This window comes from Syngnathoides biaculeatus, chromosome 13, assembly GCF_019802595.1.
Source record: "Syngnathoides biaculeatus isolate LvHL_M chromosome 13, ASM1980259v1, whole genome shotgun sequence".
Taxonomy (NCBI): Eukaryota; Metazoa; Chordata; class Actinopteri; order Syngnathiformes; family Syngnathidae; genus Syngnathoides; species Syngnathoides biaculeatus.
The window spans coordinates 12107564-12124053 of record NC_084652.1 but is presented as its reverse complement, the minus strand read 5'-3'; the positions used below and the strand labels follow the sequence as shown (position 1 = coordinate 12124053).

General features: G+C 41.1%; 1 protein-coding gene and 1 long non-coding RNA gene across 2 annotated transcripts in view; one reads left to right on the top strand and one right to left on the bottom strand.

Annotated features, from left to right (window-relative positions):
• The window catches only part of LOC133511291 (uncharacterized), a 165961-nt gene extending 155374 nt beyond the window's left edge, over positions 1–10587 (top strand). The window contains exons 2-3 of the long non-coding RNA XR_009797856.1: positions 8667–8863; positions 8938–10587. This is a non-coding gene — a long non-coding RNA (uncharacterized LOC133511291). The remainder of the gene's footprint in view (positions 1–8666; positions 8864–8937) is intronic.
• Positions 1–16490, bottom strand: part of epha4b (eph receptor A4b) — a 114282-nt gene that overhangs the window by 77210 nt on the left and 20582 nt on the right. The window contains exons 2-5 of the mRNA XM_061840065.1: positions 16188–16252; positions 8657–8857; positions 6108–6215; positions 5023–5374 (exon numbers count right to left, since the gene is read on the bottom strand). Of these exons, the coding sequence (XP_061696049.1) occupies positions 5023–5374; positions 6108–6215; positions 8657–8857; positions 16188–16252 (726 nt within the window). The remainder of the gene's footprint in view (positions 1–5022; positions 5375–6107; positions 6216–8656; positions 8858–16187; positions 16253–16490) is intronic.

Here is a 16490-nt window from a genome sequence, read left to right as displayed (position 1 = left end):
CCTGGGAGTATTGTTATATTTTCTGCTGTCAGGTCTTGCTGCACTGTTTGTGTTGAAATATCAGTTGCTGAGTTCTAACTGCCACAAAGATTACAATTGTTAGCCTGTCTTTGGCATTTCCCATTTTGTGTTTGCATTAAGCAAACAGACTAAAACCAAGTTATGGCGTTATTTTCAACATCATGTCTTTCCTTTTGTTTTAGTTGTTTAGTTAGCGTCATTGTGAGTCACTCATATCTCACGGTCCAACTGTGCTGTATTCACAGTTGCCTACTCAAACGCACACGTTCATCATGCCAAAAATGTGGTGATTTCAGTGGATTCAGTGAATAAGACGATGTTGAAGAAACAACATCTTGAGATTCTTAACCTTATTTTGGTTGTGCATATTTTTGTTGTGACAATGGCAGTATTTTTACCACTGTGTTGTTTTCTGCTGTTTATTTTTATCATAATCTAGGTTCCTATTTCTCAAAATGTATTTCATGGATCAGGCTTATATGTAACAGTGCACACAATGGACTGAATTTTACAGGATCTTTGCAAACAAAAAGACTTATTTATATGGAGTATCGAGCCCTGAATGGTCTAATGAAGGTAGGGGTATTGACCCTGGCTACAAGTACGCTAGTGAGGAGCAAGACTTGATAATAAGATGGGGAGACATCTGCACATGTTTAAAAAGAGCGAAATGGATGAAACACAGCAAGGTGGAAAAGAGAAGACAATATAATAAGAAACTGGTGAGGACTGTAGGGGAAGACAAAGCCTATTATAGAGAGACACCAGAGCGAGGTTACTCGTAGAATAAAGGGGGGATTGCAGGGAGAAAAGGGGGCAGTAATTGGAGGTGTCTGCTGTTTGTCTAACACAGAAAGGCTAGTAATGATTCCATTAGCGCCCCACACTGAGAGAGAAAGAGCGATGGGGACACAAAGAGGGAAGCTATGGGGGAGAGCGGATGGGAGTCAGAGACAAACAGTGAGACAAAATGAGGCAGCTCAAGGGGCCAAAAAGGAGGAGATCCACACAGAACATTAGCAAAAAAAAAAAAAAAAACAATGAGCAGCAAAGCAGCTAAATGGCAACAAGGAACAAGAGAGAAGGAATTCAAAGTGGCCATTACTAGACTTGTTCACCTGCACAATGACAGTCACAAATGCCCATCCATCCCCCCACCCCACCCCCCAACCCTTTGTGTGAAAGCAAGCGCGAGAGGGTGATTTAAATGCATTAGCAGTGTGTGTGTTCCCAGTGGAGTACCTTCAGAATGTGTCAGGGTAGGAACATTTTGTTTAGAGCCACCGCAGAGGTCTGAGAGGACGCGGCACAACCTGGCCGCCTCTCGGTGGGACACATTAAAGCGTAACGCACTAGCTCACATTTCTATATGCGTCCTCTCATGTCTTTTTTTTGGAATGCGGCTTGGTTGCGGATACAGTGCTTAACGCAAACGAGCGCACGTCCTCTAAAAAGTAATGTATTTATCCCTTTCGCAGTGATCGCAATGACATTTTTGGCTGTGCACCAAATTTCAGTTGCAATCAATGGTAAACATTTGTGTGAGGATTAGTACAATGCGATATAGAAAATATTGATTCTGAAAGAAAGCTCAAGGTTTTCCACAACTGATGTGCACTCTATGTTGAGTGCTGTATTATAATTAGTTATATATTTGCACACACATTATGCCTATGAGTCAATATCACCACGAGGTACCTTTGAGACGTCCCCATTTCAAAAGTAAAATTTTCTGTTTCTGTGTACCGTTTAACAAATGTATTTCACATTTCCAATTTTTTTTTTATACCTCTGGATATTTGATTGACTGAGGGAACATGTTAAGCTTGAGAACGTCCAACTACAGATATGACGTAAATTTGTTCGGTGTAAATATCATACAACAATCAACTGTTTCACCCTTGAATGAAGAAAGAGAAAATGCTGAAAATGTCGTTTGTTGTTCCATGATGACAGCAATTTCAGTGACAGTGCACAATGTTCAATATGATTATAGAAATGGAATCTACCTGATCAAAATCTCTCATGTTATCAAATAACTTGTGAACAATAAAACCATGTAAATGATTTCTTATTATTTAATCACTTATTACACAATCTGTCATGAGCATAAGGATCTATACGACATGCCACAATCATGTACATTTTATGGGTAAAAAATGATATAAATGAAGAAAGAACATTTGAAGAGAAAAAACATGAACATGATTATTCTGCTAGATGTCCATGATGAATCAGGGATTTTAATGAGGACACCAAAGGCACTTTATAGTGATCAGTACAGTATGAAAGTAAAATTTGGAGTGACAGTGTCAGAGAGGGAGTTTATTACCAAAAACTACATGACACACACTACTGAGGTCAAACAATCCTGATTTGGATCACAGTTAAAAGTAAATTGGTATTATTTGCCTAATCCTGCTCCCTTACAATTATCTTACCCAAATTACTGTAATTTCAGGATGCTCTCATAGTCAAAAAATTTTATTTGATGAAATCTGACACCATCCTGCTAACACACGCAACCCACCAAAGCTAAGCCGTATCAGTTTTGCTTCTTTTTTCTAATTTGGATCTCATTACATCGTGCAGGTGGTCCTAATGTTTTGCATGTTGATTCCATGTGCAAAATACAATGTCTGAATTGCCCAAAATATATTCCCTTTAATTGAGTAGGCGGTGAAGGAAAGCTTACGGCCGATATGCTTCTAATCATCTCGAGGGAATTAAATTTGTTTGGCAAATACCCGTTGATTGTTCGTAGAATAATCACCACATAAGCAAATATGCTTTCACTTGAACTCGAGCCAAGAAGGATTTATAGGCAACAATAAAAGCCTGTTGACCAATAATCCACTCACCAGAAGTTATTATACAACACAAAGGTCATGTGATTCCTACGCTATGACCTTAGTCTATCAATGTGACTCCCTCATTAATGTGACAACAACATCCACACCCACACACGTGCAGTATTATTAAATTGAAGCCAGCTTGTTCAAGGTGGAAGGTCACTTGTTATATTCTCAGCAGTCTACTAAAACATGGCAAGTAAGCCTTTGAGGTCACAGGGGTCATTCAGGTCAACTGCTTTGCTGCATCGCTCCACCATTGGAGATGCCACAAAGGCAAAACTGTTGGGACTTTGTCCAATCTTAGATGGGCTACGTTATCGCTATTAGTTTTTCTTCTCACCAAGAGCTAATCTTATTCAATGTTTTCAACTTTGTGGAAACGAATTCAAGACGGACCCGTTCCAGCATTAACCAGGACACAAAGGCAATCGAAGGAATGTCTCTGAACCACAACCTCGGTCCTGACCTCCTTTCCATCATCCACATCAGTCACCTGACACCTCACAAATGTTCTTCTGGATGAATCAGCAACAAATGTGAGGGTTTCTTTTTCCAGATTAAACACAATTAAGCCCTAGGATTCTTTTCCTTAAAAAATTCTACACACATTCTACAAATTTTACCAGGGCATGTAAAGCTACGAGCATAACAGTACCTTGTTCCATCTTCCCAGAAGAGTGGAAAGTGTTGTTGCTGCATTTTTTTTTCATTTCCCTGTGGATTCATCATTTGGAAGACATCTTCCCTATCTTCAAAGAGCTTCATTTCAAATAACTTGGCCAAGATTCCCCCCCCCCCCTCTTCTTTTTCAGGACTCCATGATAGAGTAGTGAGAGTCTCTTGCCAGACACGCTATACTGTAGGTTAGTACAGTATTTCCCAACCTTTGTTGAGCCATGGCTCATATTTTATTTTAGAAAAGTCACCCAGCCCCCCACCAAACACAAATGTCACAGTGCTAACAGTAAAGTACTTGTATATAATGAAATAATGATGATCAAATCTCAAGTTATTGACACATTTACTTACTCAATGTGAAATCCAGGCCTGTTTAATTAAATACAAACACCTTAATATTCATTTATTCTTATTCTCAACGAATGGAAGAGCGTTGAATTGTTTGGGCTGTGATCATACGTAGCTGTCATAGATAGATGAACCAATATACATGATTTCTCATGGCACAATGGTTTGGAATCACCGTGATAGTGAAATAGTGGACATTAAATGGAAATAAAAGTCGTGCAACTGACTGTATGCAAGTGACGACCTAGTCGTAAACGCTATCATAAAGTTGAACAGACCTAAGCCGCATAGGTCATAAATAGACGACTGCCTGTAGAGTGTACACCTTAACGTCGGGAAAGGGACCGCCACGGAGTGAGAAGCGAAATCCCAAAAGTCGGCCGTCATAAAACAAGCACCAGACAGACGCGAAGCTCAACTGCGATTGAGATGCAGCCAGCGTTCCGGCACAATCTGTGCACATTACCAGTGTGCAGGCTGCAGTGTACAGCTTGTACTTATTCGCTCGTCTCTAAGGCCCCACTGCCAAGGTGTCTTGGCGGCCGCTTCTCCAAAACAACTGCGATTGCACTACGCGCTCGGATTGCAAGTTTGCGAGGATAAATAGCTATGGTTTTGTTTTTCTTTCCTGGAGGAAAGTGAGCCTGTGGGGACACGGTGGGAAGGCGTCTATCTAATAGAGCTTGCGCTCCCAAATACATGCAGCCACACAAACACGGCGCACATTGCACATGCCATCTGTGGAGTTTTACGACTCAATAACCGTCTTCCTCAGGCCTACCTTTTTCTCTTTCAACACAAACACAGACACACAACAATAAACACTTTCTCAAACACATTCACTATGCGCTACTCGGCTCAGCAGGGAAAATGAGATATTCAAGCTGGACAAACACAAACAGAAAACTCTTAAATAGAGGAGAAGATGCCTCAAAGCAACTCCCACAGTTCTTTGCAAGGTCTGTCTGTGTTGAGGGAGGCTTTTCGAAAGGACGGCGCTCACAAAGTCACACAAATATGCACACTAATTGCACTGCTTACCAGAATACACCACCATGCCATCCTCCCACCAAGGAGAGCCAAAGCACATACATATCTCAGACACGAACACTCCACTCACATTGGCAGATGTCCTTGTTCTCCTCGAAGCCCGGTTTACACACACACCTCCCGATAGGAACCAGCCAGCCTCCGTCTGCGCTGCAGTACATTTTTGGAGCCTCAAATTCCTCTGAGGCATTCACGCAAGCTCCGTGTACCTCGACCAGGGCTGTGTCTCCCCCTGTTATCGTGTCGGGGAACTGGGCCAGATTAAGCACAGTCAGTGGACACTTCTTGTAGAAGACCCTGACCGAAACCAGAGCGATGCAAGCGCCCAGGTCCTGGAAGGCCAGGTAGAAGCCTTTTTTACTTAGGTTGCTGATGTCGCGCACTTCTGTGTTTAGCTTCATCACGCGGTCGCCAACATCCACCTATGGAAAGGGAATATTGCATTATTAGAAAGACATTACTAGATAATGCACCTCATTTAGCAAGCAAATATATTGACAGTTACATCAAGACATCAGTAGGGGTTGAACTGATTAGTTGATGTGTTGACTTTAGTACTGCGCAATGGCAATTATACCTTGAAAAAAAATTCATGACTAATAACGTGTTTTGGCTTTCAGAACATGGACAGTCATTTGATGTAAACGCCCATAAAAATGATGGTTAAAGACTGTATAGCTTCAAAAAATAGATTTCCCTGGGGCAGACTGCTGGAAACTGCCTTATAGCAGACGCATGAACAGTAATTATAATAATGAATTTGATTTATTTGGTGCTTTTTATATAACTCAAAGATGCATTGCAATTTTACACATTATTCCTTCATCCCAGAAACAGACTTGGCAGTGGTAGTTACTTGTGTAACCACGAAACATGGCTGCTATTCTGCGCCTACAACCCCTCTGACCATTACCAAACATCTGACTGCATGCATGCATAGGTAATGTATGCTCAAGCAGAGATACGAACCAAGGACCCTCCATTTACAGGTTGTACACTCGACCTCACCCAAAATGGAAAGCGATGTAGCTAGGGATCACTGTTTTGTTAAATACAATGCCAGTAATTTGCTTTCTGAATTAATATGCCACTATTCCCCCCCCCCACATGCAAATACTGTATTGTTTGTTTGTGTGCGAATTTTTAGATCCATACCTGCGTGAAGCTTTCATCTGCAGCAATCGTATCAATCTTGACATACTGGCTCTCTTTGATGAACCACAAGTTGGCGTTGTTCGACTCATAGTAGTACATGTTGAATGTCTGCAAAACAAACCACCTACATCAACTTCTACAGATGTATTACTGTATATTTTGAGAACCCTTGGGCACACACCAGTCCACCCAATGTGAAATTTTAACAAGCTCGCCGTCCTCTCCTCTCACGTCAGTCCATCTGTCTCGATAACTAGTCACAGACGATCTGCAGCTCTTTGAAAACGCTGCTCTGTGCAATTTCATATAATCTCTCCACTACTCATTCAAAAGATGTTATGTCAGTGACGGAGCGCAGGAGACGGACTAAGTGGAGTGAAGTGTATACAGAGGAGCAGTAAAAATCACAGATACGGCTGAGCGGGGGCTTGTGAAAAAATATATACCAGTATCAAAAATTAAAATATACGAGGAGGTCCAGAAAGAGGCTCTGGAACATTGTTTCTTATGCTTTTGGAATTGAAAAGATAAAGAGAGATATAATATTGAAAAATGCTTTCCCCCCCCCCTTTGCACTACTAAGCACTGAACTCATTTACTCTACCCAGTACTCTCCAAATTAAGTATGTCTGCATAATCACGTCCCGGAAAAAAAAAAAAAAGCGTAGTTGTAGTTTGGTTGAGAGCCGTGCTGCATGTTATCTTACAATTTTATCTCTAGATTGTAGTTAAGCGAGGTCACTCTTACATGTTACGTATCGTAAGAAACACAAATGTATTATGTTACACTGCAATCCTTCCAATAATAAACACACTGTCACTAAATGAATATTGTATCTCTTTGATCATGTTATTGAAAACAAATTTCATTTGAATTTACTCATTTGATTCAGTTTTCCACACATTCCAAATGATGTCTGATGAATGTTTGCCGGAGGATTTACACTTTGCCTTCGCTACTGTTTCAACTTTGTGAAAACTTTACTCTTCAGTACTCTGCCCAAGGAATGTAAAACAACAGCATCTAATTGGAACTAATTCTAGATAAAGGTCAGACAGAGTCAATATATCTAATTTGATTTAGCTCAAGGCACGCTAAAAGGTAAATTTGTTCAACTGCATAAATGTCAGAATGTTTTAGTCTGACATTTTTATCAAATTAATTATCATATTTTCTTTAATGCCAGACTGCAAGAGATATTATCTAATATTGACTTGTTTCAAATGAAATACACGGCTACGCAATTGATCTACACCCACAAACGAAAAAAAAAAAGTCTTTTTACTGTTCTTCAAAACGACGACTTTGGGAGGTTCCTCAGAACTCAACTCGTTCATGTACTGGACAGTCAGGCTATCATGCTTTTAACTTGAAATACGCTTACCAGACACAACGTTGGGTATGAATATTTAACAGACAACTGCAACAAAAGTCAACATTGTCAGAGTTATTACTTTAATATTGTAATATTTATAGTGAGTGAAAATATAAAGGTTTTTGGTTTAAATCCCATTTTTTTATGTCCTGAACTGAAATATTTAAGACTTTTTCTAGTATGTACACAAAAGGTCTACTTTGTTCATAAATGCTTCACAAATGTGTCTATAGCTGTGTTCGTGAGCGCTTGTCTTTTGCTGAGATAATCCATTTTCCTCCCAGGTGTGGCCTATCCGCCTATCTTTTTGTAAAGGTGTGCCTTTGGCGGGCCAGAATAAAAGGACACTAAAAATGTGCTCCAATACTGCATTGGGAATGTCCAGAGAGGTTGAATTTGGTGTAACCATCATTTCCCTCACGCAATCCAACCATCTCCTTTGCATAGAGTTGATCGGGTAATTAATTTTAGCCTGTGCAATGTTGGTGCACTGATTTCCAATGGATATTGACAGGAACTGGAACACGCTGATCCAGAGCGTGCCAGACATGCTCAGTCTGTGAGCCATGAAAGAACTGGGATGATTTCAGCTTCCAAGATATTTGTAGAGCTCCTTTCGGCATCCTTGATTAGTGGTTTTGAGTGAACTAGCCCTTTTGTGTACATAGAAAATTCTGAAATCGTTGGGTTTAGTTCATGAAAATGCAAGCAGAACCAAAAGTGTTGCATTTACATTTTTGTTCAGAGTAGGTTGAGGAACATGAACAAGATTTTCCACCAAAACAGCATCCAAGTAGAACGCTCAGCTGTGCATCACATTTCAAATGATTAAGTGATTAGGAAACTTCAATAATATTTCTGTTGAAGGAAATAATAGCTATGCACGAGAATTGGTGTTCATGTTTCTGATCTCACTTTGCAATTTGGTTTGCCGACATCTGTACTGTTTTTAATGGGGGGGGGGGTAAGCTGATGTGGCTCAAACAGTGACAAAAAAAGACTCAAATTGTAAAAGTTGAAAACGTATTTTAGGTGCTGTATATCAGAAAAAGCGCATTTTCATGTGCTTATTTTATTTCTTTATAATACCGGCTTGTGATTTTTTTCTTTTTTCTTTTGGAACATGCAGTTCTGATCTGTGTTGCTTGCGTGTGTATGTGAATTGACACAAACCTCTTTGCAGGTACCGGGGACGCCAGGCAGGCTGTTGCAGTCGCGCAGGGTGAATTTGATCTCGATGTAAACGCGCTGGGCTCCTTCCCGGCTGATGTGGCGCGTCCGCAGCCAGTTGTTCTGGTTGGCCTGCATGACATTGCACACCTGGTACGTCCTCATCGGCGTGTTCCGCTCATCCATCACGCTGATCTCCTCCCACTGAACGTAAGAGACATAGCAAAGTTGGATTACCGCGTTGTGCTCAGGCACAACTTGATGTCATTTTTATGATTTTACAGTAAACACATGGGAAGTGGTGTCTATCATGGCAAGGTTGTTGAAAAAGGTAAGAAGAGGGAAAACAGAAATGGGAAGATGAATGAAAGCGGAAATACTTGAGGTAAGCGCAGGACGTGAAAGGAACGAGAGGAAGCCTCCTTTTTTAACGCTATACCAAGCAGCTTGATGTCATCAACACACAACTCCAGGATGGTCTTATTTCATGGCTCGGTCCATGGATAAACAAGATCTCAGTCCCCAAGTTTTTTTTGGGGTGGGGAACTGGATTCACGTTCAATGAAGTGCGGTGCAGCACAACCTACAAGTTCTGTTTTGAAGTCCGACTGAGTATGAGTGATGAGCTGTGTCAGGATGACTGGCGCACTGTCTTGTGCGTGTGCCGCACATATGAAAGTAGAAACCCGATTTTTCTCGAGCGAAGGTGCTCACAGGGGAAGGATCGTGTGTGTACACGTGCGTGTATGAGGAGGTAACACACAGAGCAACTTTGTCTCCCATCATTTTCTGCCATCTGTTTCCACTTGTGACTAAGGCAGTAATTGAGACCACTTCTCGCATGAGCAGGAAAACATTTCTATCCACACGCACACACAAATACACACGTACAGTCGCCGCGCACAGAAAGAGCATTTCTATTCCTTAAAGACAAGAAAAATAAACCAATGTGGTTTCAGTGTTAAAGGATATCTGATCCATTGAAGGGGAAACCGACTGGACACGTGCGCCAAGACACACACACGCATGCAAGTGGAAGAAATGTTTGTGAGCATGGAGAAGACCACCATATTTGTTCTGTACTCCTGTCATCATCCTGATCCTCAAGCTTCACAGTTATGATGATGACATTGCCTGGTAACCATGGAAACGTGCTGTGCAACATCACGTGGTTTTATTACAAAGTGATACGACGCTTTAGCACTGTGTTACATCCGTAAGTGTCCAGCTGTGACACACACCACTCGGGGATTTGCATTTTTCATGGATTTCTTTTTTTTTTTTTTTTTTGCCAGAATTTTAAAACAGCAGGAGTTATTGAGTTCAAGTTTGCCATATTGTTGTCTTAAAATGTATTTATTATAATTAAAAGTAACATAGCTGCCTTCAACACTACAAAATATTACAAGCATACTGTAGTAATTATTTTGATTAATTTTCTGTCATTGTACTGATATCTGATGTGTAACTTAATTACATGCCCAAAATTGACTTTTTTAAAAGATTCTTTTAAAATACAGCAAACACAGTGCTTCAATGTGAATTCAAACTAAATTATCATAACAGACAGCAAACAAACACAAATTAACAAAAATATACCTTATACTGTAAGTCTGTCCATATTAAGTTTTAGCATCACAAAACCCTGATACATTTTTGCAACTACAGGATGTATAACAATGTGAATGAAGACATACTGATTCCGGTTTAAAAAAAAAAACAACAACTTTGGGGTCATTCCTTGAAAATATGCCCTTTTTTTATTATGCATACTTAGATTCTTTTTAATTTAAAATTGTACAATTTTTTGGGAATACTATTTTACACCAAATTGGTTTACTCATGCAAAGTAAATTGCTATTTTTCAACTATGCAACTCCTGTAAAATATTTACAGTATAAAAACTTATTAAAATCTCAAAGGAAAAAAGTAAACTGATTACAAAAAGAAGCCTTTTAAGCATCTCCCTCAATATGTGCTCTTTTTATACTAATTATGGAGGGCTGCACAGTACTTCCAAAGTACTGTTATGTTTGTGTTAATTGTATTAAATTCTTGTAATAAAATATGAACTCATATATTTACTTTCTACGGCAGTGGTTACAAAGACTTTGACGAATAAAGGAAATGAAGATCATAAACAACTGAACCACTGAAACCTGAGGCTTTTCAGAATTTAGTACTAAGAAATTCCTTTTATCGTGTAAAACTCTCAGAGGCAGACCAAAAGTCCACCTGTCATACCGTACTGCTCTTAAATCAGAGGGGAAAATAGATTGCTGCTTTCGGTAAAGACACAACGAGGCGAGGAGAAATAAAAGAAAAGCGATTCCAGTAACAACCTTAAAGACCCAAAACGGAACTCTCTGCTTCTGGAAGTTAATGTGATGTGACGTTGCGACATCGCGGCAATAAAATCCTTGACGCCACTGACCTCGGTTTTGAGCACCAAAACAGATAAAGGCGGGCATTCTCACGCAGACTTCCTCACACTCAGCTGCTTTTAATCACCACTGAGATGTCTAGTGTGTATGAATTGGAGCACCACCAGCTCTCTCTGGATCTTCTCCCAACTTTAACCAGAGAAACAGCGGCAAGGGAGGAGACTTTGTGTGTGAGGGGGGGTTGGAAAGATTGTTGAAGCTACTTCAGCCAACTGAAAACCAGTGAAAGCTTAGCCCGTTGCCCTCAAAGGGTTCATCATCGGATTCCTGAAAGACAACGTAGCTGCGAAACGTCTGCGAGTCCTCCTGATCAAATGCGCTCGGTCCAATTAGAAGTGCAAAACTAAAGACTGGTGGGAGGGGGGCCGGGGGGGAGCGAAGGGAATAAATGTTGGTAAATTACAGGCGCGCTTGGCAGCTAAATAGACCCATCTGTGCAGCATTGAGACCAGTCGGACATCACAGGACGGACACACACACATGCACACAACACTCCCCCAGGAGTAGTGATTAAAGCATTTATGGGAATAGTCAGTGAGGGATAAAGAGCGCTTTATAATGTCTGTGTTTATTTCTTTGTAGGCAGAGTTTGGAGTGGCCGGATTACTGCCACTTCCAAAAGAGCAACTTATTTCCCCAGTTAGAACGTCTGTTCATCATCACATTTTTTTTTTTTTTTTTGCGCGTTGCGGGGCACAGGTGTATTTATGAACAGGAAAACAACCTGCGCTCCTCTCACTGCATGACTGATGACACGCTTGCCGTTTCAGAGAGAGAGAGAAGGGGGTGGGGAGGGGACTGCAAAAGTGGGAAAATAGTGGTGCCTTGAGATAAGAGTGACTCAACCTTATTTTTTTTAAGTCTTCATTTAGTTTTTGCTTTGAGTTGTGAGCGTTACCTTGAGATAGAGTACGAACTCAAATTAACTCGTTTGACAAGAAGCAGCGGTTAGCAAATAGTGAACAATTCCTCCAAAAAAGAGGCTTCAAGCTGTTTAATGCCACTGCCACTTGAAGTTTATTGTCAAAACAAAATAGAAGTACCCATTTTGTACTTAAAAAAAAAACGTGTCGCTTTGGCTGATAAGAGTCCGTTTAGCTACAAATAACGGAAACTGCTATTGACACGCTAACAGCATTGATAGTCGCTCTTTTAGAAGCAACAAATATTTGAACACAAACAGTGGAGCTACGCATGCAGACACATATAATAATACCAAGGTATTTGCAGTATGCTTAATTGTCTATGGAAAATGACAAATATTACAGAACATATACATATCACATTCAGAAGAAACTGGAGAGTGACTTGAATTGCAGCATATAATGATAATGTGCAAACTGTGCACACATTATATTCAATTATGTCATTACATTAAGCGCAATATTGCAATACTTTTCTTTAGTAAAAACATCCATCCATTTTCTTAGCCGCTTATTCTCACGATGGTCACGGGGAGTGCTGGAGCCTATCCCAGCTGTCAACAGGCAGGAGGCGGGGTACACCCTGAATTGATTGCCAGCCAATTGCAGGGCACATGGAGACAAACAGCCACACTCACAATCACACCTAGGGGAAATTTAGAGTGTCCAATTAATGTTGCGTGTTTTTGGGATGTGGGAGGAAACCGGAGTGCCCGGAGAACACCCACGCAGGCACAGGGAGAACATGCAAACTCCACACAGACAGGTCTGGGATTGAACCCGGGACCTCAAAACTCTGAGGCCAACGCTTTCCTGCTGATCCACCGTGCCATTAGTAAAAACACAAACACCAAAATGATTGTTTTTGAACAGATGAATGGAATTTCCATTCATTTAAAAAGGAACAGGTAATTTGGGATTCAAGCGCGGACCCAGAACAAAATCAACTCGTGCAGTATCTCAAGGCAGCGCTTGTTATATTTGGATAGTTTTTGAGTTCTCGCCAACTCAGAAACATGGAGTTGAAATGCAGGTTCAGTCTGAGCGCTAATTGACATTTAGAAGAAGAAGAAAAAAAAAAAACTCTCCCAGCTTGCTGAGCCCGTACTCAACGCAGCCAATCAGCACAGAGCTCTCTTGATTGCTTTGAAGTGAAGCAGAGATGTCAGATCAGGGTCGAAGTTCAGTCATTCACTGGCTTACCATAATATCCCTGGTGCTGCAATCATCTGATGTGTACACCTACGAGCACATAATTGGTTCCCAAAGTTTGGGAAAACTCTGGCTTAGTTTAGGGATACCAAATTAGAACGGGGTGAAGAGCCGCTGGCGGTGGGGAGATGTTATGGGGCCCCTCATTTTCAAACATCATTATGACATATCTGTTTTGTGTCCCCTACGAAGCGCACCCCCACCCCCCAACACGCTCGGTGACAGAAGTGGGTCGCTCCGCTCCGTCTCGGCCACATCCGGCCCCGCACGGCTCGGATTAAAACTGACCTGGGGGGTCAAGTGTGGTTTTTGGACTAATTCAGGTAGACAGTGGTCGCAGATTGGTTGGAATTGGCTCTCGCTGAAACCAATCTCGAGGTTTTAAAGGGTTGAAGGTCAACTTGATAATACCCATTATATGAAACACAAGACCTTCGCGCAACCACACCGTCTTCCACTTTCTTCACATATTATGACATTCACTGACTGTTTCTACAGACAGGCCATTAATACAGCAAATAAAGATACAGATAGACATGTAGTTGTAATCAGTGGAAATATTTTTTTTGGTGTATTTCAAAACACCACGAAATTACATTTTACTACAAAACCGCAGGCCCGTCTGTGAATTCTGAATTGGTTTGTTGTTATCTGTCAATTTATAAAGCACAATAAGCAAAGCACTCCCCCTACCCCCCAAAAAATATTGTAACTTCATGTTGGAGGCACTGTCCAAACATTTTATGGCACATGAGTGTATTAAATCATGGAAATAGTAGAAGATTTTGCCATTAGATGACCCTGTGTTTAGCACATTTGTAGGGCTGTGCCTATCTAATATATTTTACTATCAATTATTCTACCAATTCTTTTATTTTTTTTTCTTTGTCCTGTTTGGCTGTTAGGTCTAGCAGACTGTAGATGCCAAATACCTTTTGTGTCGTTACAGTTTTACTGTGTCAAAGTGGAGTTTTAAAACTGCCGCTGTGGTTTCTTAGTATTTATTGAGAGTCGGTCGGTCAAACAGAATCAAGTTTCTTGAGCGGAGTGAGAAAAGACAAAAGACAAAGCACTAACTGAAAGCAAGAAGAGGAAAGTAAATCATTATGCTGCTAGCACCATGTTAATTTGGCTGTAGTGCGCTACCCTGTGAGGGAAGGACAGGACAAGGACAGGAGAGGAAGCAAGTAGGACAATGGGCGTGAACCCGGCTGAACAACTGAAATGTGGTGGGAGTGGCTATTTAAATTATAAAAGTCTATGGGATGAGAACGTGAGTGAGGGGCTACCGAAGCAATTCGCCTACTCTGGAGTTATTTGTCGCAATAAGTGAGTGGGCTCACAGCCAGTGGAAAGGATCACGGTGAAGCTTTGAGGCTAACAAACTTTTGTATTCAAATTCTTCAACTGGTCATTTCACCCCCACAGTTTTGATGCGCTGAGTGAATCTTGGCAAAGGGCTTCATGAGTAGAATAAAAATTGAAAACAATAAATTGTCCATCGGTTTGAATATGATTACGAACGTTTGTTGGTCTAAATCTGCTCTCTGATTGGGTGGTGACCAGTCCAGGGGGGACACATCCTTTTCATCAAATTTATAGACGTTCCAACATGCCTGCTCACCTCACTAGACTCAGTTCGACTAATTGAGGGAACATTATATTTTATCAAGGTTTCAAAGCTGTTAGGACATCATATTTATATAGGATTCATAAATGAAGAACAGATTTTTTTTTATTTGGCACAACCTGCTGATCCTTTTATGGCAAAAACATAAATGTCTGCAGTACATTAAAGAGGACGTCCCTTTGGTGTACACATTTTAGCCTTATATAATTTTCTTAGGCAAGACAAATATGAAGTAACAACCATTTATGGACGAGTTAAGGGACAGATGTCATAAAAACAGGCTACCAGTTTGAACCACTTACGTAATTTCCTCTCTGTTTACACTCAGGGGGGATGCCTAAACTTTTCTTAAAAGATAGTTGAGTTGAAAAAAAAAAAAAAGATGGATTTCACTTTCCAGTCAGTAATTTGTAATTGTAAAGTAAGAACAAATGTGCCTTTCAGGAAGCCAATGTAAACCAAATCATATTGTCAATACAAATAACCTGTGCAGTGTGCGCTCTTACTTGTTCATAATGAGTCACAGACGGAACACATTACGCTCTCCTATGAGAACCTCATTTAGAGAAAACATACACAAACAAAAACAATATGGCCACACAATCAACGCATTTCAAACCAATGAACCCGATACCCTGAGTTTGCTTGAGAAAACAAGCTCTCTAAGCTCCGCTCGCTTCAGCTGCCTCTTTGCTTCTCGCAAGCATGAAACCGTGTGTGGCATCCCCGCAATTCAAGCCGCCCGTGCTGAATAGCGACACGGAAGTTGGAATTGAGTAGAGTCCAATCAGTGCCATTCAACGGCTTCTCTGCTTGCGTGATGTAGAAACTCGCGCTTATTTCTATTTTGAGTCCACGTCATAATTCGGCCTCTCGAGGCTTCCTCCCACTTCTCGCTGATGTGAGGTGACGGCGTTCTGGGCTCGCTTTTTGCCTTTACCTGCAAAAAGAGCATTATGCAACCCTTTCGTGCACGCATATATAAGCATACAAACTGCAACACACATCTACCATTTTGCTTACATAAGAATATTTACCCCTCCCGCTCATCTCTTTAGTTTTGTCCTAAAAATAAATAGATAAATAAATAAATAACTGGAGACTCCAGCACCCAGCGCGCAGTTTTCAGCGCAGCGGAAATAATTTGTAAATTCCCCCTGAAGAGTCCTGATTTAGCAAGCAGAGCTCGAGAACTCAGTGCTCCCTCCAAACACGGCACTGCACCGCATAACTTATACATGTGGTGGAGGCATGAAGAAAAAAACAGTCATGTTTGTTTGTGAGAGCTTTTGCGCGTGTGCGCGATGCGTGCTGCGCGTACTCACCCCTTCATTAGGATAAGCCTCCCAGCCCAGGTCGGCCAAGGCTGACATGGAGTCCAGCAATGTAACTGCAAGAGAGAAAACTAACATGTGAAGCCATTCTTTCAAGGTGTATTGATATCCACTTTGGGGGGAGTAACGCATCCTTGAATGCACGAGCTCAGTGTTTCATGGACAGGTTTTCACCCGTCTGGAAGGCTTTTGTTGTGTTGGGAAACACTTGAGGTAGAGCTTTTGTAGAATTTCAATCTTGCGTTCAGTGCGGTGGGCCTTGCAGCTGGTGGTGGTTTTAACGCGGATAGAAAG